The 24,016-nt window shown below is 42.2% G+C and overlaps 2 protein-coding genes across 2 annotated transcripts; both read left to right on the top strand.

Moving 5' to 3' along the window:
• Positions 1-554: 554 nt before the first annotated feature.
• LOC110521523 (tetratricopeptide repeat protein 39C) lies at positions 555-14,899 on the top strand. Its single transcript, XM_021599123.2, has 14 exons — positions 555-1,272; positions 3,477-3,525; positions 4,585-4,713; positions 5,198-5,312; positions 5,538-5,898; positions 8,911-9,079; positions 9,877-9,970; positions 10,085-10,192; positions 10,301-10,410; positions 10,528-10,651; positions 10,936-11,033; positions 11,169-11,273; positions 11,394-11,432; positions 11,555-14,899. Exons 1-14 carry the CDS (start codon positions 1,130-1,132, stop codon positions 11,642-11,644), a joined length of 1,734 nt encoding a protein of 577 aa, XP_021454798.1. The 5' UTR covers positions 555-1,129; the 3' UTR covers positions 11,645-14,899.
• Positions 14,900-16,124: 1,225 nt separating this feature from the next.
• On the top strand, positions 16,125-18,737 carry LOC110521522. Its single transcript, XM_021599122.2, has 3 exons — positions 16,125-17,720; positions 17,904-18,530; positions 18,650-18,737. Exons 1-3 carry the CDS (start codon positions 16,517-16,519, stop codon positions 18,652-18,654), a joined length of 1,836 nt encoding a protein of 611 aa, XP_021454797.2. The 5' UTR covers positions 16,125-16,516; the 3' UTR covers positions 18,655-18,737.
• Positions 18,738-24,016: the final 5,279 nt, after the last annotated feature.

The raw sequence follows: 24,016 nt of genomic DNA, 5'->3' as shown, positions 1-24,016 counted from the left end.
GACCATGGACTGCAGAGTCCAGACAACATCCTCTCTCTCGCTCTCTTACGCACACTCTCTCTCTCCACTCTGTCTTTATCTACATCTTGCACATCATATAAAACATGATAAAATGCTTCAATATACTGGATCCCTTTCAGTTTGTTTATTATTCTCCTAGTTGGGTATACACCCTTGTCACATACCTCACTGCACATCACACCGGCACCAGCCTGTGCTTGCAATTCTTGTGGGAATTGCAATCCTTTCCCACCTTTCCCATATATATATATTATGTATCCACCTTTCCCACACCTTTCCCACCTTTCCCATATATATATATATATATATTGTTTTATTCTAAACTCAAATCTGGGAGTTGAAATAAACTGAAGTTATGCACGTTTGCACATTATGCTGAGGATATCTTTCCTAGTTTTTGCAAGCTGCATGTCTTCTTGCTAAATATTATTTTTTTCCTTTCAACGATGAGGTTTGTAGGCGTCTGCTCTAATGTGACAGTGCACTGCTGTTGTTCTGAAGCTCGCAGTCAAGTGCCCGCTTATTGGCTGGCTGTGAGGTGAAAGGTTGTTGCTGTCGTAAAATCTGCTCTGAGGATTGGACTCTGGAGGCAGAGCAGGACATATTTGGAAAAGGTACTGATGAGAGGAAATGGGAAGCAGTCGCAGGCAGGGCTAGCAGACGGTGCAATGGCAGGATGCTGATTTGCCACAGCAGGTTTCATCTTTGGAACCTCCCAGAGCCTATACATACCTAGCCCAAAGCTATAGCCTACGTTATGACGACAACCATTTTTTCGACTGACGACGACCTTCGCGTGCGGCAGACAAGACAGCAAAACGTCTGGATGAATGTACACCTATTTTAATCACAGAAATGGCATGTAAATAGTGCCTTTGGTGCATTTGGACGAACCTTGGATGCGCGCCGATTAGTAATTTACCGGTGTTACAGCTTCAGAATTTTGCCCGAAAAGACGCGTCTCTTACCTCATTGGCAAGGATATGTCGGCGCAGTCCCATCATCAATAACCAATGTGGGATAGTCTACGGGGAATAATAATTTTGACACCACATTTTGGCCTGTGTTGAATTGATTCATTATATTCAGCAGACGATAGGCATAAACAATGGCGGGCCCAGAGCAGTCCAAGCAGCAGCAGGTAGAGGAGAAAGCTGAGCACATAGACGACGCTGAGCTCGCTCTTCAAGGTATCAACATGCTTCTCAACAACGGATTCAAGGAGAGCGACGAGCTTTTCAGAAAATACAGGTGAGATACTTTTCCTGCTTTTCATAATTTCATAAAATGTAGCCTATAGTAATATTTGGTCATCAGATCTCATTGCCCACAGCAGGCCTATTAGGCCAGACTTTCCCAAACTCGCCCCCCCGTTTTGGTTTTTGCTCTAGCGCTAGCTACAACGCTCATTCAAATAACCAACTCACCATCAAGCTTTGGTTATTTGAATCAGCTGAGTAGTCCTAGGGAAAAAAACAAAACTTGCACCCAGGACCGAGTTTGGGAAACCCTGTATTAGGCTACATAATTATTTGAATTGCACAGGTGATTCATTTAAAGGGTGTGCCTTTGTGTGCTCAAACATCAGACTAACTGTACCAACCTGTTTTCAAGGCCCTGTTCAAATACTTGTATTAACCCTCCCAACTTGAGGTGATCACTGATCCTACAGTATGTAGGTATAGGTGCATCACATTTCTTTACCTATGCAATCATGACAGATGCATGATCACCTTGAGGCATTATTATGGATTTGCATGGTAGTTTCTACAAATTTAACCCCTGGCAAATTGAAGGTTGGACAGAAATATTGATAAAACATCAGAGCTCAGCATATTTGCTTAGAGACGGTATCCATCAGAGCCTTACAGGCAATTTTATATTCTAGGCCTATACAAGGCTTTGGTACCATTACAGCATTATAGTCTCAGTGGCCATCAGTAATTCCCCAAACACACTGTCCAAGTCCAACACAAAGGCCATTATTGTTCTCTTTGGCAGAACTCACTGGTACCAAACAGGGTATGACCATGGTTAGGCATAATTGTCCTTTAAATTGTGTTTGCACCTGTGGCTGTGATTATGTATGATTTGCTTTATTTCATCTTAAATCTGCAGATGAATGCTACTGACTTGGTTTAACATAATGAAAGTCTACATTTGTGTCTAAATGTAAATCTATCCTTGTCTCTTGAAACTATCCCCATTCATAGCCTAACCCCAAAACAGGAAATTAAATAGTAGTCTCTGCACTCCAGCCTGGCCCTGACATTCCAAACAACAGTTGAATGGGTAATGGTGACTGAGAAATGGAAGGGTAGTACACTGCACTCACTGCAATCCAGCTCTGTTTGTGCCAACGGGAGAAACTGCCACTTACTGTGCTAATTTTAGCTTTCTGGTTAATCAAGCCTTTCTCCCTCCATGAGTCGCTGATGATGCTGAGACAGAGGAACGGACTGAATGTCCCTCAGTATAGCACTGTGTGAAACAGATCTGGTTCTTAGTAGTGGGGAAGATGTGCATGGTTATTGTTATAACAATTTCAGTAATGATTATTGATAATCAGTTATGATATTGTTACCTTTAGTTAGTTATCATTAGTAACATAACCTTTACCTAGTCGATACTCAAGTGCACTGGTTATCTTTTCTCTGCTTTCTTGAATTATGTTCGGTATGAGGCAGAAGTAAGTGTCTCTCTGGCTGCGTTTACACAGGCAGCCAAATTCAGATTTTTTTTCCCCCCACTAATTGGTCAACAGATCTTTTCACATCAAATAATTTTCAGAATTGGGCTGCCTGTCTAACTGCAGCTTCTGTGTCTATCGCTCCCTTCCATAGCAGTACCCACCCATAGCACGCACTCCAGCAGGTATATTTCACTGGTCACCCCCAAAGCCAATTCCTCCTTCGACCGCTTTCCAGTTCTCTGCTGCCAATGACTGGAACGTACTGTAAAAATCATTGAAGCTTGAGACTCATATCCCCCTCACTAGCTTTAAGCACCAGCTGTCAGAGCAGCTCACAGATCACTGCACCTGTACATAGCCCATCTGTAATTAGCCCATCCAACTACCTCATCCCCATACTGTTATCTATTTTATTTATTTTGCTCCTTTGCACCCAAGTATCTCTACTTGTACACTCATCTTCTTCACATCTATCACTCCAGTGTTTAATTGTTATATTGTAATTATTTCGCCACTATGGCCTATTTATTGCCTTACCTCTGTTATCCTACCTCATTTGCACACACTGTATATAGACTTTTTCTATTGTATTATTAACTGTATGTTTGTTTATTCCATGTGTAACTATGTGTTGTTGTTTGTGTTGCACTGCTTTGGTTTATCTTGGCCAGGTCGCAGTTGTAAATTAGAACTTGTTCTCAACTAGCCTACCTGGTTAAATAAAGGTGAAATAAAATAACTCTATGTTGTCCTTTCTCTTCAGGACTCACAGTCCACTGATGAGCTTTGGGGCCAGTTTTGTCAGCTTCCTGGTGAGTTTCCTCAGACTGCGTCTTGACTGCAGGACAGGTGTTTTGTCATGACCCCTTGGTTGCAATAACCTCTAGCTTACTTCCCTGGTGGTGGTTCACATCCTACCTCTACTGACATTCTCTCTCATGACATCACTACAAGCATGCAAGCTACAAGAGACGGGGCAAATGTAATTACTCATCCTAACAATATTAGTGTGCAACGTTACACCATCATAAACCATACAATGCACTGCGTAAGTTTGATGAGGTGTCAGGACTTGACGTGACCCAATTTGTGTAATGGATTACATCGTCGTGACCACTATTGTCCATTTCCCCTCATTTATACATTACCATAATGGATGCATCTTCAGCTTATCAAACGCATTTTGCATTTTCGCTATCTCTCTGCTGCAGTGATGTGTTTGTCTCCCTGGGGGGGGGGGGGGGGGGATTTTCTGCAGCATGGTCACGAAACAGACCCCGTCACTGCCCCTCATGTCAGAGTTGGAGAACCATGAAGCGAGAGATAATGTCATCCTCCTCTGCTCTCCCATGCAATAAAAAACGCTTGGAAGGATAGTGTGTGGGGATGGGTCAATGACAACACAAACAGGCCACTGATGCATAGAGGGCCTCACACTGAAAAAGCATTCAATTCATCTGAAATTAAAACTACATATTTATATAAGGATGAGGGCATACATTGCATGTCTTTGACTGACAGTTTGATAAAAGGCAACTGAACAAAGAGATTCTTGACCAAGCCAGAGTGTGGGTCTCAAACGTATCACACAGATACACACAATAGATTCTGGTTGTCAGTGTTTCAACGTGTGCTATGGCCTAGAAAGAGCTCTTTGTCCTGAGCCTGCTTTGTGATACCATTGCGTAACCCCTGTGTTATAACCCTCCTTCAATCCGATTACCGCACATTTGTTCACAATACACCCCAATGAAATCAAAATGAAAATCAGGTACTTATTTCTTTAATTACTTGCATGAGTGTTTTCTCTGTGCCAGCGTTAGCTGAAAAGCTCCAATGGGTTTGTTGTTGTTGTGTGTGTGATGTTGCAGAATGCCATGATGACCTTTGAGGAGGAGAAGATGCAGACGGCGTGTGACGACCTGAGGACCACAGAGAAGCTGTGTGAGAGTGACAACGTTGGCGTCATAGAGACAATCAGGAACAAGATCAAGAAGAGTGTGAGTGGGTGACTGATTACAGACAGACAGGCAGAGAGGTTTTGTTTACATGGAGCATTTATGTTTAGGATATCCCAACATTCCACTCGGCACACACTGGTTGAATCAACGCTGTTTCCACGTTATTTCAAGGAAAATACATTGAACCAATGTGAAATAGACATTGGGACGTGCCCAGTGGGATTGGTCATGTAACATGCATACTTCTGTCTTGATTTCTGCTGGTTATACACCATCACATTGTTTCCAGCTGTATCAGTATCAATAATCAAAGTCAAGATCTTCTATATTGAGCTTAATGATATTGGCAACTATGAGATCACGCCAATCCCACACTCAATGTAATTAGTAACGAAGCAATAGAATGGAGACCTGTTTATGATCAACACAGGGGGCTTCTTCATTACGTAGCTGGAATGGCTGATGGTTTAGCTGAGTGTTGATCAGAGAATTACCAGACTACTGTGTGTTTTTTTTCTGTCAGTTGGAGTCCCAGAGGTCAGGGGTCGTGGTTGTGGACCGCCTGCAGCGACAGATCATTGTGGCCGACTGCCAGGTCTACCTCGCTGTGCTCTCCTTCATCAAGCAGGAGCTCGCATGTAATGTATCATTTGTTGAATCCACAATCATTCAGTTACTGATGTACTGTAGCTTGCTTGATGGCAATGCAGTATGTATTGTTTTCATACATTTTCTATTTAATTATATGTAATATGATTATTTCCAGTCTACTAATTTTGGGAAACATCTGCAAGTAAAATAGGAATCATGAGAGTTAACTGGATTTGACTGGATTGACTCGTACAGTATCTTCTCCTCAACAGCGTACATCAAAGGAGGCTGGATCCTCCGTAAGGCCTGGAAGATGTACAATAAGTGCCACAGTGACATCAGTCAGCTGCAGGAGACCTGCGTGAGGCGCTGTTCCTCCCATGAGGAGGATCTATCCTCAGACCAGGCCAACCACAACACCCCAGTGGAGGGTGCTGTGACTGCAGAGGCCCTGGACCGACTCAAGGGCTCCGTCAGCTTCGGCTACGGCCTCTTCCATCTCTGCATCTCCATGGTACCACCACACCTGCTCAAGATCATCAACCTGCTGGGTTTCCCTGGCGACCGTCTCCAGGGTCTGTCCTCCCTCATGTATGCCAGTGAGAGTAAGGACATGAAGGCCCCGCTAGCTACGTGAGTATGAGTATTAAATCACTTCTTAGAGGGCTGAAGTACAAGGAAAGACAGAGGGAGCGCTAGAGATAGACTTAGGATTTGATTCAATCCGTAGCGCTGAAGATCTGCTTTGTAGTGCGATTGACATTTAAAGGCAATATTCCCAAATCAAACTTTATTTGTCACTTGTGCCGAATACAACGAGTGTAGACCTTACCGTGAAATGCATACTTACAAGCCCTTAACCAACAGTGCAGTTCAAGAATAGTGAAGAAAATATTTACCAAATAAATCAAAGTAAGAAATAATAAAAAGTAACAGAATAACATAACAATAATGAGTCTATATACAGGGGGTACCGGTACCGAGTCAGTGTGCAGGGCTACAGGTTAGTTGAGGTAATTTGCACATAGGGGTGGGGGTAGGTAGGGGTGAAGTGACTATGCATAGATAATAAACAGCGAGTAGCAGCAATGTACAAAACAAATGGAGGGGGAGTGTCAATGTAAATAGTCCGCTGGCCATTTGATTCATTGTTCAGCAGTCTTATGGATTGGGGGTAGAAGCTGTTAAGGAGCCTTTTGGTATTAGACTTGGCACTCCGGTACCGCTTGCCGTGCGTCTATGACCTGGGTGACTGGAGTCTCTGACAATTTTTGGGCTTTCCTCTGACACCTACTATTATATAGGTCCTGGATGGCAGGAAGTTTGGCCCCAGTGATGTACTGGGCCGTACGCACTACCTTCTGTAGCGCATTATGGTCAGATACCGAGCAGTTGCCATACCGGGCAGTGATGCAACCGGTCAGGATGCTCTCGGTGGTGCAGCTGTAGAACTATTTGAGGATCTGGGGGCACGTGCCAAATCTTTTCAGTCTCCTGAGGGGGAAAAGTTTTGTCGTGCCCTCTTCACGACTGTCTTGGTGTGTTTGGACCATGATAGTTCGTTGGTGATGTGGACACCAAGGAACTTGAAACTCTCAAACTGCTCCATTACAGCCCTGTTGATGTTGATGGGGGCCTGTTCGGCCCACCTTTTCCTGTAGTCCACGATCAGCTCCTTTGTCTTGCTCACATTGAAGGAGAGGTTGTTGTTCTGGCAACACACAGCCAGGTTTTTGACCTCCTCCCTATAGGCTGTCTCATTGTTGTCGGTAATCAGGCCTACCATTGTTGTGTCATCAACAAACTTAATGATGGTGTTGGAGTCCTATTTGGCCACACAGTCATGGGTGAACAGGGAGTACAGGAGGGGACTGAGCACGCACCCCTGAGGGGCCCCCTTGTTGAGTACCAGCGTGGCAGACGTGTTGTTGCCTACCCTTACCACCTGGGGATGGCCAGTCAGGAAGTCCAGGATCCAGTTGCAGAGTGAGGTTTTTAGTCCCAGGGTCCTTAGCTTAGTGATGAGCTTTGTGGGTACTATGGTGTTGAACGCTGAGCTGTAGTCAATGAACAGCATTCTCACATAGGTATGCCTTTTGTCCAGGTGGGAAAGGGAAGTGTGGAGTGCGATTTGAGATTGTGTCATCTGTGGATCTGTTGGGGTGGTAAACTAATTGGAGTGGGTCTAGGGTATCCAGGATGATACTGTTGATGTGAGTCATGACCAGCCTTTCAAAGCACTTCATGGCTACCGACGTGACTGCTATGGGGCGGTAATCATTTATGCAGGTTACCTTTGGTTCCTTGGGCAAAGGGACTATGGTGGTTTGCTTGAAACATGTAGGTATTACAGACTCATCAGAAAGAGGTTGAAAATGTCAATGAAGACACTCGCCAGTTGGTCCGCCCATGCTTTGAGTACACATCCTGGTAATCTGTCTGGCCCTGCTGATTTGTGAATGTTGACCTGTTGTAAGGTCTTACTCACATCGGCTATCGAAAGCGTTATCACACAGTCATCCAGAACAGCTGGTACTCTCATATATACTCTTTACATTTCAATCACGTTATAACGCTGAACTGAAGTGCTTACGGATTGAATCGAGGCCTTACTCATAACTGAAGGGAATGACCTTCAAGTAATGAGAGAAGGAAAGAGATTATGTTCTGCTAGGTTCTAGATGAACCTAGTAAAACTCACAGACGATTAGTAAAGTTTAAACCCACCCAACTGTATAAGACAAAAGAAATTCACACAAGCACTGATACTTAACTCTTTCTCCTATACTGAGTCTCCTCAGAGAGAGTTCCCCTCTCTGCATCTGTGCCATGCATAAGGATATTTCATATTTTCAAGTTTAAAAGTCAGTTCCCAACAGTTCATAATGTTCAGGTCACTGTCAGTTCTTTTTACTGCTTGAGTGAGCTGCTATACGTAGATATGATGTCATCGTTTGATAGAAAAGCAGAGCACAGGTCTTGATGTTGATTTGATTGGGGGTGACGTGTTGTGTTATTCTGCTTATTCTGCTCTTGGCACAGTGCTTGTTCCTGTTGTCTCATACATGGCCATCTGTTCTGTAATATCTGTAGTATCATAATGGCATATTATAATCATAGGGTATTTATTCATTGTATAATACATGCAACCAGGGACAGGTGTTAGTTAGTCAAATATGTCAAATGGGAATATTTGATGTCATAGAGAATTGAGGAAACATTAAGTACAATTACATGCTGTCAGTGGCAGTTGAATGGTGAATACTCGTGACGTAAGAAGTAGGTAGACCTGAGAATAGCGGTAATCACGTGCTTATTAGAATGGCTAGTGGTGAAAAAAGGCCCTGTGGACTTTAAATAAATGATCCCAGTAAAACAGCTGCATTAGACAAAATACATAACAGAAACTGAGACAGAAACTACCATTTGCTATTTATGAAATTGAGATGGTGTTTTACCAAATTACTGGAGTGGGGTGCAATTTTGTTCTATATGCCATCTTTACAACGCTTTTCTTTGTCAAGAAAGTCAATGTTTCATATTAACTATCTAGCAAACTTGAATGTACAGTAATCAATATTTTAATAAAAACATCTAGTATTGTCTCACAAATAAACCTGATTGCTTCCTCTCTCCTCTGCCCAGATTGGCCCTCCTGTGGTACCACACAGTAGTGCTGCCTTTCTTTGCTCTGGATGGTTCTGACACTCAGGCAGGCCTGGAGGAGGCCAAGGCCATTCTCCAGAGGAAGGCTGTGGTCTACCCCAATTCCTCCCTCTTCATGTTCTTTAAAGGACGGGTTCAGAGATTAGAGGTGAGCATGATGGGGTCATCTGACTGTGAAATAACAGTCTGTTGCCGCTTAGCGTTGTACAATACAGTAAGTTGTTGTAGGTCTTAGTAGATTAGGGCTCTATAAAATCCATTAGATTATTTGCCTAATTACATTTAGCTTTTTCCCAAATTTAATTTTCTCTGGTTCTCTTTCTCTCTCCATTTTCCCCTGGTTTTCACTCTCAAAATCACACTTTTTTTAAACAGAAAAACAGCTACATTTGATATTCTAAGTCCACAACAATGCTTAAACCACATCAGGAGACTACTTTTGAGGTCTTGAATTTTTTTTATATATATTTTTTTAGATATGTAGATAGTTGCCCCTTTAATTCCAGCACTCACCTTGCAAGAGAATGTTGTTTGGTAGAGTTTTCAAAACAAGTACCCACTGGATTTATACAGATAATCATGATATAATTCTGACAGGTAATTCTGACAGGTACTTTGTACATTTCAGGAAAGCCTTTCCATCTACCAAAATACTTTTCATTAGCATCATCGCTAATGGCTGCACAAAGTGGCGCGCACCGCACATACCCAGACGGGGAATTCTCTTTGCCTATTTAGAAAGTTGCATTCTCTTTGTGTTATGATAAACCTGGGCAAATTAATAAATGTTCAATACATTTAGTTGATTCCCTACTAAGTTCAATGCATGTCTGGATTGTCTGGATTCCGTGATTCCATCCGCATTCTCCTCGATGCAGATTTTATAGGACCCTAGTAGCTCGTAATTGTGTAAAGTGATGCTATCTCTATCCCATCTATCTCCAGTGCCAAATTAACAGTGCTCTGGTGTCCTTCCATGATGCACTAGAGCTGGCATCAGACCAAAGAGAGATCCAGCACGTGTGTCTCTATGAAATTGGTATGTTTCCCTGACATTCATGCTTACTTTCAAATGAGCACCCACACATGCAGACACTCATCATGTACATTCAGTTCATTCAGAATGTATCCATTTGTCTTGTCTTGACTTCAGGCTGGTGCAGTATGATCGAGATGAACTTTGAGGATGCGTTTAGGTCATTTGAGAGGCTGAAGAATGAGTCCCGATGGTCACAGTGTTACTATGCCTACCTGACTGGAGGTGAGAGAGCCACTGCCCCAGGAACGTGTGGACCATTGATTCTCATCGTCTTCATCATCTTCTCAAAATTATCTCACACTCTAACCCCCCCCCCCACTCCCTGTAAAGTATGTCAGGGAGCTGCAGGGGACTTAGATGGTGCCAAGGATGTCTTCAAAGATGTCCAGAAACTGTTCAAGAGGAAGAACAACCAGATTGAGCAGTTTGCCCTCAAGCGGGTGGGTCATTTTCAACCAGATGTGTTTACCATATCTTTATCCACTCTTTGTGAAACTAATAACCATGAACCCTCCCCCTTTCTCTACCATGGCCTCTCTGCCCCCATCCTACTGCAGGCAGAGAGACTGAGGAAGATGTCTCCCACCAGAGAGCTGTGCATTCTGGGGGTCATAGAGGTGCTGTACCTGTGGAAGGCTCTGCCCAACTGCTCCTCCTCCAAACTGCAGCTCATGAATCAGTGTAAGGGCTGGATCTTTATCAGAGGGGGATCTCCAAGTCAAGGAGTTTCCTTTGACACAATGGGGTGCAAACCACTGTACTAAATGTTGTGAGGTATTTGAACATTTCTGACCAATGTTGTGAAGTATTTGACCATTTCTGTCTTTGAGACATTGGGCTTTGTTCAGTCTGTATCGCTGAATATCGCTTTCAGATTGAGCGATAGAAATGTAAAGGGGATTTCCGATTGCGCTGAACTTCCACAATACAGGTCAAATAGAGTCCGTTGTCTCCTCTTTTTTCAGTGTTACAGAGTGTGGATGACGCATCGTGCAGAGGTCTGAAAAACCTCCTTCTCGGTTCCATCCACAAATGTCATGGAAATAATAAAGATGCCATCCAGGTCATTTGTTCCCGAGCACATTATTGTACTGTGATTACATTATCTTATGCAGGTACAATTAATTATGTAACTCACTATGTATTTGTGGTCAATTATATAATTAGATTTTCCTTTGGTCTTTCTCCTCCCATCTAGTCGTTCCAGCTGGCTGCCAGAGATGAGTTTGGTCGACAAACCAACTCTTATGTGCAGCCATACTCCTGCTATGAGCTTGGATGTGTCCTGCTTGCCCAGCCAGAGGTGAGAATATCCCAACTCAGACAATCTGTGTGTGTATGTGGGTGTCTGTGTCCAAAATTGTATTAAAGGATTTATCTCGATGGACTAATGAGATTTTTTTTGCATTGTGTTTCTATCCAGACGGTGGGAAAAGGGAGAGCATTTCTGCTTCAGGCAAAGGTACAGTTATCAGATGACGTGTATATGAATGGTTAGGGTTTTCCAATTGGGTTTGAAATGACTACGTAACACAGTCCATTCTGATTGTGAAGTCATCATTTGTTCTGTGCTCTGCCTCTCAGGAGGATTATGCAGGCTATGACTTTGAGAACAGACTTCACGTGCGCATCCACTCAGCCATGGCCACGCTGAAGGAAGTGGTACCCCAATGACCCCGCCCACCACTGGACGAATAATGATGAGGCAACGACTCCGTCTCCAGCTGTGCACTTGATGATATAGGAAGCATGGCTATTTTCTAATCAAAACCACAGTATGACTCATCAGACAAAATAGTTTCCCCCCCGTTTTCTGATAGATGTTTTACACATCCAAATACAATTTCATAGTCAATACCATTTTCTTCTTAATCTAGTGGAGGGTTTTAGCCCTGCAAACCTTCCTTCCATTCTTTGGACCATACATAATGGTACATAGGATACTTCTTGAAGAGGCACACCTTATTCTCATTGTCAGGTTTTCTTGACTACAGGTAGTAACAGTACAGTTAAACAGTAAGTAAACTTGTCTTTTGTGTTCTTGTCATGTTCTTGGGAAGACATGTACGAGAGATGTTTGATTACAACCCATAATCGTGATCAAATGGTTATTTGCCAATTGTTTGTGTTTGCCTCATGTGACAAGGCAAGACAAAGGTTCTTGATTGTATTAGTTGTCGCTGTTGTAGTACCCTCTTTTTGACCAATATCCATACAATTATCGCCTCTGGTTTTTCAGAAATGTGTCCTAGATTAAATGGCCCTACTTTGCTTGTCATGATGCCAACAAACATAGATCATTTTTTCTGCAATGAGAAAGTATTAGTGAAGTTTTATGGTGACAACAACCCCCTAAATGATGGGACAAGTACTTAGTGGCCTGCTACCTTGTAGTATTGTATTACGCAGCGTGCCATACAGAGTGTACTATGCCATGCAGTGAAACCTTGTAATATTAGTGTCAGGTACCTTGAATTCTGAATATTATAAAATTGCTTTTACATTCTGACATTCACATATTAGCTTACAAATAACATGCACTTCTAAAATGTTTTGTAACATTTTTGCACAATGCAATATCCAAACAATGTTATAGATTATTTATTTTAGTTTACAGGCAGTGGGCATCGATCTGCACACTATGCATGCAATGGCAGGGGTATTATTAGTGACCCAAGGACCTGAAAGATCCTTTTCTACAGCTGTGTACTATGAATCGGAACATTTTTTTCCTGAGATACTTTGGTGACAACAGAACACATTTATATTAATATTTACTCTGGTTTTTAACAAAATCCAACAAGGTCCTTATTAACTACAGGCATTGTAATAATCATGGTAGGTTTTAGGTTACTGTACAAACTGGACATTAAAGCTTAATATTCTGTCATTTTAGTTTGATCGGGCTTTTCTATCAGGCCACACTGATGATGAGTGAAACATTCAAGACAGTCACAAACTAAATTGAAAGTGCAGGGTATTGTATCACTGTTTTTATAACCACTCTGAGGTATGGTCTCTAAGCAATAAAAAGCAAGCAAGAAGAGTGCTCATTTTACAATGGAAGTTTGATTAGCTGTCACAAACTTCGTTTACATTTTTTTTGGTCCCACTTCAAATGAATAACAAATGCTTAACTACTTGTACAAGCACTACATAGCACAAATCTTTCATTAGCAAATTCATACTACATGAAGGGTGATATCAACGGTCTTTAATTCATACTACATGAAGTGTGATATCAACGGTCTTTAATTCATACTACATGAAGGGTGATATCAACGGTCTTTAATTCATACTACATGAAGGGTGATATCAACAGTCTTTAATTCATACTACATGAAGTGTGATATCAACGGTCTTTAATTCATACTACATGAAGTGTGATATCAACGGTCTTTAATTCATACTACATGAAGGGTGATATCAACGGTCTTTAATTCATACTACATGAAGTGTGATATCAACGGTCTTTAATTCATACTACATGAAGGGTGATATCAACGGTCTTTAATTCATACTACATGAAATGTGATATCAACGGTCTTTAATTCATACTACATGAAGTGTGATATCAACGGTCTTTAATTCATACTACATGAAGTGTGATATCAACGGTCTTTAATTCATACTACATGAAGGGTGATATCAACGGTCTTTAATTCATACTACATGAAATGTGATATCAACGGTCTTTAATTCATACTACATGAAGTGTGATATCAACGGTCTTTAATTCATACTACATGAAGTGTGATATCAACGGTCTTTAATTCATACTACATGAAGGGTGATATCAACGGTCTTTAATTCATACTACATGAAATGTGATATCAACGGTCTTTAATTCATACTACATGAAGTGTGATATCAACGGTCTTTAATTCATACTACATGAAGGGTGATATCAACGGTCTTTAATTCATACTACATGAAGTGTGATATCAACGGTCTTTAATTCATACTACATGAAGGGTGATATCAACGGTCTTTAATTCATACTACATGAAGTGTGATTTAAACGGTATTTAATTCACATTACATTCATTTTGTTATTTTACCTTTATTTAACTAGGCAAGTAAGTTAATAACAAATTCTTGTTTACAATGACGGCCAATCCCGGACGATGCTGGGCCAATTGTGCGCCGCCCAATGGGACTCCCCAATGGGACTCCCCAATGGGACTCCCTTCATGTGAAGGGTGATTTAAACTGTATTTAATTCATACTACATGAAGGGTGATATAAACAGTCTTTACATCTTGTGCGTGCTAAATTAAGAATAACTCTTTTCCACCCTTCATATAAAATGGCATATTCTTATGAAAGAGTTCTGAATAATCTACATAGATAGTCCTTAGGGTAAATGGCTTGTGAAAGCTTCAATATGCTGTGTTTCATTTAAAGTGGGACTCTTTTTTTCATGTTCAAGGATGGGTATGAACACTTTTTTTTTTTTACATCTACACTGAAGTCCGTCAGTGACCTCCCATCTTCTCCTGTGATTGTGTAAAGGGATGTAAGATTTGGTGTCATGTAAAAGTGTTGACTACTGAGTGTGGCCATAAAGTGCTGGTATAAAGTAAGTCCACAGCTGTAAGAGCAAAGTATCTTATAATGAATGACATGTAATGATATGAGTTAATGTCATTATATGTATACCAACAAAAAAAATGGGACATTTCTGTCTTAGAAATGTGCTCTATCCACTTTGTTGTGGGGTTGTAGAGGATGATGTGGAGATAGTTCAATTGTAACAGGGTGGTCCTGTGTGGTGTCTAAAGAGATCTACAAACTGTTCAATAAAGGACTGTCAATTAATCCAGCATTTCAAATGAGCTGTTTCTACACTGAACAACAATATGAACGCCACATGTAAAGTGTTGATCCCAGGTTTCATGAGCTGAAATAAAAAATCCCTGATATTTTCGGAGGAGTATTTCTGTCTGTAATAAAGCCTTTTTGTGGGTAAAAAACAGTTCTGATTGGCTGGGCCTGGCTCTCCAGTGGGTGGGCCTATGCCCTCCCAGACCTACCCATGGCTGCGCCCCTGCCTGTCCAGTCATGTGGAATCCATAGATTAGGGCCTAATGAATGTATTATATTATGAACTGTAACTCAGTAAAATGTTTGAAATTGTTGCATATTGCGTTTATATTTTTGTTCAGTATATTGTAATGCCGATAACATCGGTCTTGTGGTTTAATTTATGCCCATATGAAGAAAAAAATACTTTCTTTGATTAGTTGGCCACCATATGGAGGAGGCGGGAGGCAAGTTCAGATGCCATGCATTGTGATCTAAAGCTGACGCATAATAATGCCTTTCCAATGTGGACCACGCCCGTTATTATGACGAACTGCTTATTTCGAAATTCGTTTTACCGTTTTATTTCATTGTTACCTCTATTGGTAAAGTCATTTGACATCATATTGTTTTGCGTTTGTAATACGGGAATTGAAAAGAGGACAGTTTCTTCGCAGAGTAAGTTCAACTTTTCAGACAAAAGTTGAAACAGTCAACCTACATAAAAAGTATCTGAAGCTGACGGGTTCTTTATATACGTTAATATGGGCAGATGCATTTGATTGATTTAATTGATATAGTATTTCCCATCAGGAGAATTCTCTCTATGAGGTGATGCTCCATTGAAGCCGAGATGTCCTACAGCTATCCCGCTAAAGTCAACGTGCCTCCGGGTTTGAGGACGCTTTTGGAAGGCCTCAGTCGGGCGGTAGTGAAAAGGCGGCCAGATTACATCTCACAGTTTGCTCAGTTGTACTTTGCTGAGCTCTTGCGCTTCAGGACAGGTATACATGTTTGTGGAGAATAGCATTCGTTTTTTTCAACATAGGATGAAATCTGTTGCGAAAACTGAAGTAACATATTTTCTTGCTATGTTGTGTACAGAAAATCCAACTCTTGCTATCAAAGCCCTCGTGAGAGAATTCAATACAACTAAAGGTAGGCCTAACTAGATAATAGTTCATAATGATAAGGCCATGCCCAGGCACCAAAACATTTACCTGAAGAGTACTGTAATAAATACATTAATTCATGTTTCTGTTACAAATCAGGCTTTTTAAGAAATTACAATTGAACACCTGACAAGTCAATCATATTTGTTTTAATTTTATAGTGCCTAAGTTACCAAGTCATGGCATTGGAACTGTGATTGCTCCACTGGCAGTTCAGAATGAAAGTGCCACAGCAGTCTCTTCTGTTGGTCCATATGTCCAACCATGTGGAGTTCACCCTCCGGTCTGGATTTTCCCAACCCTTCCCAGTATTCCAGGAGTGGAGGAGCAGGGTGCTGAGCAACCCTGGATCCACAGCCAGGACATTCTGTACACCGTCTCAACATTGCCTGTTCTATCAGACTCAATTGAAGCTTCAGAAGTAACTTCCCTAGCAAGCCAATACCTCAATGACAATGGCCTTCAGAGCCTTCTGCAGACAGGTGTCTCTAACGTGTCCCCTCACCCCATCTCAGCAGAGCAGACCGATGATGTAGTCGTCTTCCGCAGGAAATCCAGCACCGACTGCATGACGGCTGACTGTGACATCAACTCTGCTGCTTCAGACCGGACCCGGCGAACCGAGTCAGCTCTCTTCGAGAGGGTCCCACTGAGTGAGATCGATCTCATATCCAATGCTGTTCTGATCAGGACACCTTCTGTGCCCTGTGAGTACATGATTGTGGTGCAGTCAGACAATGTCCCAGAGACCATAGTGTTTCAGAGAGACTCATCAGTCAGTAAGAAAATTAGGAATGCTCGAGCAGCAGCTGGTGGTGCTGCCACTGGTGCACCGGGCAACGCCCAGTCTGACTGCACACACTGTTTGACCCCGCCTATAGCCCCATCACAAATGGTCAAAGATCAGCCAGCCACCAAATTGGTCACGCCCTTAGTGGTGACTGAGGACCCTCCGCTTTTTGGTGGTGGAAATAAGCCTGTCTTAACCCAACTTGGTTGGAATCCACTTTCACCTGGAGACAACTCTTTCTACAAGCACATGGACGTAAATACAGCATTACCTGATGCAAATGCCTACAACCCCTACATGAATGAAATGATAGTGGATCAAATGAATGGGGTGAACTTTGGTATTTTACCCAAGGTGTCAGATGAGATGACAGGCTTCAATGTTATGGGCCCACCCACCTTCATGCCACCAGGTGTTTCAGCAGCAGAAGAAATAAGTGCTTCTAGTTTAGTGTATCCTCCGATTTCAGCTGGACAGGAGGCTAATACACTCTGTTTGGTGCTCCCGACGATTTCCATTGCTCAAGAAAGTGGAGACCTCCCATTGCTTAGCCCACCATCTATCTCAAAGCCACAAGCCATTACAGTCCCCAGTGTGATGTGCCCAGCCATCTCACAACCAGAGGAAACAAAGACCTCCAAGGCAGAGGAAATAGAGGCCCTCCGATCAATGTACCCTCCTATTGTGCCACCCAGTTTACCAAACCCATCTGTACCAGCTCCACAGGAAACAACAGCCACTCTGCTTCATCCCCCATTTTTGGCCCAGGAGGAAACAAGACCCCCTTCATTGCCTCTCACCCAGGCATCAGTGCACATGCATCAGTGCACTGGTCAGAATGCACTAGCATTTCATGTGAATGAGGAGAGCAGAAGAACACCATATATGATTCCATTGGTCTCCCAAAGCATTATGGGAGTGACACAGATGTATGTTCAACCACAACAACCCCAGTTCATTCACAGCTGGTCCAGAGAAGCAGGTCAGTTGAATAGCAGATAGCTGTGAAGGATAATATAGAATGCTCTTTTTTTATATCATACTGACCGTAATGTATCAATTGTAGTTCATCACTTCATGTTGTTATTTATTTTCTTTAAGTTAAAATTAATATTGTGTGTCATTAACCCTCCTAACACATCTCCTCTTATTATCATCCCTGTAGATTCACAAAGGCCATGTAACACAGCGCCTACTGCGGCCATGCCAGAGTGCCAGGATGTTAGACCTGAAGCATGTGGTAGCAGCTGGAGACCTTGCCACCTGGCACGCGCTGAGTTTATGGCCGGGATGCCAACAGCTGTGGCTTGCCCAGGAGGATCTAGGACTGTGATTGGCCGTGGGCAAGAGCAAGGCTACCTCCCTGACCAGGCCAACTTGCCAATGCACCAGGACTTTGGGACCCGGTTCAGCTCCCATCACATACGTATGTGTGGTGCCAACTTCTTTCAAACCCTCTGCCCCATGAGTGGTGCCTACATGCCAATCAAACCCTCAGACCATCGCTGCTGCCAGGCTGCCCCTGATGTGGTCCTTCCACACTATGCACTGATCAACAGCCCAACTCACGGTGTTGCCTCTTATCTTTGCCCTACTCCATCATCCATGCAGCCCCAGGGTTTTGCCTATGATTCTGTCCACATGTATTGTCCCCACAGTGAAACTGTAAATGCAATGTCATCCACCTTCAATGTGAGGGCCCATGCAGGCCACCAGCAAGGGACAACAGAACACTGCAGAGAGCCCAGTAATATGCCAATGGGTGAACATCCAAATGAGCAGAATTATTCTGGTATATAAAATTTGATTTCTCTGTCATTTGTTAGAATGTGTCTTGGATTAAGTGTGACATTTTGTTCAGATTTTCATTTTATCTCTAGTTTATTCTGCTCATTCTTCTCTAAATTCCAGGTTAATGACAGCACATCGCCAGGAATGAACAACTTATTTAATTTGTTCCTGAAAACATACTGAACACCTTCAACATTCTGCAATAAACATAGCTATCTTATGAAATATTCTGAGTTGTGATGTCATGATCTACAGTTGCACCCATTGAACTAGTAGAATGAGAAGAACTAGAATTGAATCACCAGAACTAGAATTAAAATATATTTTCTGTAGGCCTATTCATTTAAATGCAATTTCATGAGGATGGATGAAACATTTTGAAATAAACATCAATGTTCCTGGTAAAATAGATCAAATATAAACTACCTTTACCAAGCTACAATGTTAAGAATTATTGTAGCCAACTGAAAAAGATTCCCTTGGCAACCCCTTTGGATTTTATTTAATAAACAAGGGTAATGAAAGCCTAGCTAGATAATTTAGCTAGGTAGTTTGATTTTGTTCACTAAATCTATGATGAGACACAAACAGTAGAAGTTAAATATCTGGGTGAAGGCCGTTTTTCATATCTCCCCTTCTGGAATTGGACTCTGGATTTTAGTGGCAGCAGGTGTTTTCACCTCGTAACTGAAACCCAAAATGAGCTGCAAGTGTGACTGCAACGCTGCGTGGGGTGAGCATTATCAGAGGAAGAAAAAGGGAGAGACCCAACTTGGCGGAAAATCTGTCTCCCTCCAGCAGGTGGCGTTTTTTCGTTGTTTCGCCCACCAAGCAAGGAGTTTTTGCATGGAGGTCAATGAGTGTTGAATTTGGTAACCAAAAAAATGTATGGCTTATTTGCTATGTGAGGTTTATTTGATCTAATAGACGTTTTGTAATGCTTAAGTTCTTACGGGAGTACTGATATAAGCAGGACACGTGACATCCCTGCAACTTTGATTTAAAAAAACACTATATCTGAGTTGTTGAGATCGCTAAGCGTATTCATGTTGTGAGACTAGTAGCATAGCGTCTCTCCATTGAATACAGTCGGTTGACGTCAACAACCCTCATCGAATATTCAAAAGAGGATTACAATAATTAGATGTATCCACCAATACAAAGAATGGATAGGCAGGAGCAAGACAGCCCGCTGTGCTGCTTTGTGGACAATGACTCCAATTGTTAGGGCAGAGAGATGTATCTTGTCAGTATATTCAGAATCTTTGGCATCATGCATTGGTTTACATCTACTTAAAGATGCACTATGCAGAAATTGCTCTGCCATTTCCTGGTTGCTAAAGTTCCAATAGTTAGCTTAATTTCAGTTTGTAACGAATGCGCTGAGAGTCGGGAATTAAGTAAAGGGAGTGAGTGTTTAATAAATAAACAGAACATAAACCAAGAACAACGCACTGACATGGAACAGAGTCAATTACACCTGAGGAAAGAACCAAGTGGAGTGACAAATATAGGGAAGGTAATCAAGGAGGTGATGGAGTCCAGGTGAGTGTAATGATTGCTGGTGCGCGTGACAGGTGTGCATAATAGTCAGCAGCCTGGTAACCTAGAGGCCGGAGAGGGAGTATACATGACACAGTAACCTCTCCCCGATGCGCTGCTCCAGCCACAGGATGCCGACAAAAGAGACGATCCCTGGGATCAGGAGCGGACTGGTCACCTCTGCTGAAGCGCGGGAACCTGACGAGCTGCCTGACGCGCCAGAGCCTGGCAAGCCAGCTGTGGCATGGGAACCTCCCGAGCCCACCAAGTCTTGAGGACCTGACAAACTAGCTAAGGCATGAAAGCCTGACGAACTAGCTGAGGTATTGTCGGGTTCACCTAGGGGTCATGAAAAGGGTTGTACCAAAATTGTTGATGTATTAGAATAATTGATTATTCTTATGTTGTATTAATAGGGGAGGGGTTATAAGACCCCTCCTTATATTATATTAATAGGGTTGTAGACTACAGATTAACAATATGTATTCATTTTAGAGGTTTAGTATTCCACAATTGTTTTTTAGTTCTCTCTCTCTCTTTCTTATAAAAAGGCCCCTCTGAGAATGTGCGACTGTGAAGAAGGAGCTCTGTAGGAGAGTAGAGATAAGACTAGTCAAAACATTCCACAATAAATCAGCTTTGGGGAGTGGATGTTTACTGCTAAGTTTAAGATAACACTAAAAGCCATTGTTTATACAGGGTTTTGGTCTCAGGAGTAAAAAGGTAATGACGTGGGGTAGGTAGTGACATCACCAGGATAGACTAAGGGTGTAACAAAACTGGAGACTTTTTGTTTGATGCAGAATTTACTCGGAAACATGCGTGCTATGTTCCTGATTGTCAACTTCTGTCTGCAATTGCATTAAAGGTTTTTGAATGATTTAATTAAATATATTGTCATAATGCTAATTTCACCAATGATAGACAAGGACGAAAGGAACGAACCCTAACAGTATCCTCGGTAGACTTGGCAACAGATGATTGACCCGACAACCAAGTCTTGACATCGAGGTACCGGGTGAGGCATGAAAGCCTGATGAGCCGTCTGAGGTATCCTCAGTTGCTCCGGCAGCAGAACCCAGACGTCACCAATACAAAAAAACTCCCTGATGCTTCCCTTTGGTGAGGTGTTTTTCTGTAAGAGAGAGTCAGGATGCAAGTGGTTAATAAATAAACAGAACAAGAACAACCTACACACATAAACACAATTCTACACACATAAACACCTGCATATTTTGTCAGCCTCTGTCTGGTGAAGGGGAACCCATGTCTGGCGCAGTAGATACAGTACTGCACCAGATCATTTTCATCCTCTGGTGCAAGCAATGTGGGTGGCCGCTCAGCCTGTCCTCCTGGGTCTGCCGAGGTGCACCTTGGCAGATAAGAAAAGAAAACTGTTATTAGCAGATTAAACTCACATACACGTGGTAGTCTCCTAAAAACAAAAGATAGCCATCCCTAACCCACAATTCTCCATGGCATGGAACATGATTTTAGCCGTCAATCTTGATGGGGAAAATGACCTATTCTTTTAGATGCTTGCCAGCAAAGCCACTACACAACTCTAAACAAAACATTAAATGCACTACAACTGTGACAGAAGGTGTTTAGGGTCTACATAAAGCAGTCCCGAGAGTGGAGCTTATGGCTGACTTTCTTAAATAAATATGGTTTCTTTTGACTCCGTGTTGATTTGTGTAACTGGATAAGAACCACATTCTCCTTCAATAATAATGTCAACATGAGTTTTGACTTTTGAACCATACACCAACATTATTACCTTTGTGTTCAGTAAATTCACAATATTTGTTATACAATTAACACTTAGCTCTAAGTATAAGCAAGTGCAAGCAAACGAGCTGCGATGAGGTAGGCCAATTCGTTTAGCAATTTCGGAATGGACAGCGACAGAAATTCAGATAGATGTTAGTTCAGATAAATTCAGCAAGATGTTAAGGCCTTAACTTTATTCTTCTTTAAGTCACCACCGAGAGAGAGAGAGAGAGAGAGAGAGAGAGAGAGACCCAGATTCAGCGGTTAGCCTACCATTCAAACTATTTTATTAGGCCTATGTGGTCTAAAAAGGAAGGACAATACAATCACGAGGATCCACTTTTATATACAATATACAGAGGCACTGACAGCATTGCACAAACAAAACAACCCTCGCAATATGAAGTGGGTTTACATGGGTCTATTACTGAACTTTTTGTTGAACAAAAATATTTGAATGGGAAGAGACTGTCACTGGCAAACATGGTTATGAGGATGGGATACCATAATATCATGTAGTTGGGTCTGTAACGTACCACATTCCTTGTGGAGAAAAGCGCCCTAGCTAATTATAACATACAAAGTATAAAAGTCAATTAATTGGATCACAAAAATATGTATAAGATACTAATGAGATAGACCTACAGTTGAAGTCGGAAGTTTACATACACCTTAGCCAAATACATTTAAACTCAGTTTTTCACAATTACTGACATTTAATCCTAGATCCTAGTAAAAATTCCCTGTCTTAGGTCAGTACGGATCCCCACTTCATTTTAAGAATGTGAAATGTCAGAATAATAGTAGAGAGAATGATTAATTTCAGCTATTATTTATTTCATCACATTCCCAGTGGGTCAGAAGTTTACATACACTCAATTAGTATTTGGTAGCATTGCCTTTAAATGGTTTAACGTGGGTCAAACGTTTCGGGTAGCCTTCCACAAGCTTCCCACAATTGGTTGGGTGAATTTTGGCCCATTCCTCCTGACAGAGCTGGTGTAACTGAGTCAGGTTCGTAGGCTTCCTTGCTCGCACACGCTTTTTCAGTTCTGCCAACATATTTTCTATGGGATTGAGGTCAGGACTTTGCGATGGGCACTCCAATACCTTGACTTTGTTGTCCTTCAGCCATTTTGCCACAACTTTGGAAGTATGCTTCGGGTCATTGTCCATTTGGAAGACCCATTTGCGACCAAGCTTCAACTTCCTGACTGAGGTCTTGAGATGTTGCTTCAAGATATCCACATAATATTCCATCCTCATAATGCCATCTATTTTGTGAAGTGCACCAGTCCCTCCTGCAGGAAAGCACCCCCACAACATGATGCTGCCACCCCTGTGCTTCACGGTTGGGATGGTGTTCTTCAGCTTGCAAGCCTCCCCTTTTTTCCTCCAAACATAACAATGGTCATTATGGCCAAACAGTTCTATTTTTGATTCATCAGACCAGAGGACATTTCTCCAAAAAGTACAACCTTTGTCCCCATGTGCAGTTGCAAACAGTAGTCTGGCTTTTTTTATGGCGTTTTTTGAGCAGTGGCTTCTTCCTTGCTTAGCAGCAGTTCAGGTTTTGTCAATATAGGACTCATTTTACTGTGGATATAGATACTTTTGTACCTGTTTCCTCCACCATCTTCACAAGGTCCTTTGCTGTTGTTCTGGGATTGATTTGCACTTTTCACACCAAAGTACATTAATCTCTAGGAGACAGAACACGTCTTCTTCCTGAGCAGTATTTTTATTTATCCGTTATTTTACCAGGTAAGTTGACTGAGAACACGTTCTCATTTGCAGCAACAACCTGGGAATAGTTACAGGGATTAATGAGCCAATTGTTAACTGGGGATTATTAGGTGACCGTGATGGTTTGAGGGCCAGATTGGGAATTTAGCCAGGACACCATGGTTAACACCCCTACTCCTACGATAAGTGCCATGGGATCTTTAATGACCTCAGAGAATCAGGACACCCGTTTAACGTCCCATCCGAAAGACAGCACCCTACACAGGGCAGTGTCCCAATCACTGCCCTGGTATATTGTGATATTTTTTTAGACCAGAGGAAAGAGTGCCTCCTACTGGCCCTCCAACACCACTTCCAGCAGCATCTGGTCTCCCATCCAGGAACTGACCAGGACCAACCCTGCTTAGCTTCAGAAGCAATCCAGCA

Source organism: Oncorhynchus mykiss, chromosome 30 (assembly GCF_013265735.2).
Source record: "Oncorhynchus mykiss isolate Arlee chromosome 30, USDA_OmykA_1.1, whole genome shotgun sequence".
Taxonomy (NCBI): domain Eukaryota; kingdom Metazoa; phylum Chordata; class Actinopteri; order Salmoniformes; family Salmonidae; genus Oncorhynchus; species Oncorhynchus mykiss.
This window is presented reverse-complemented; position numbering and strand designations above follow the sequence as displayed.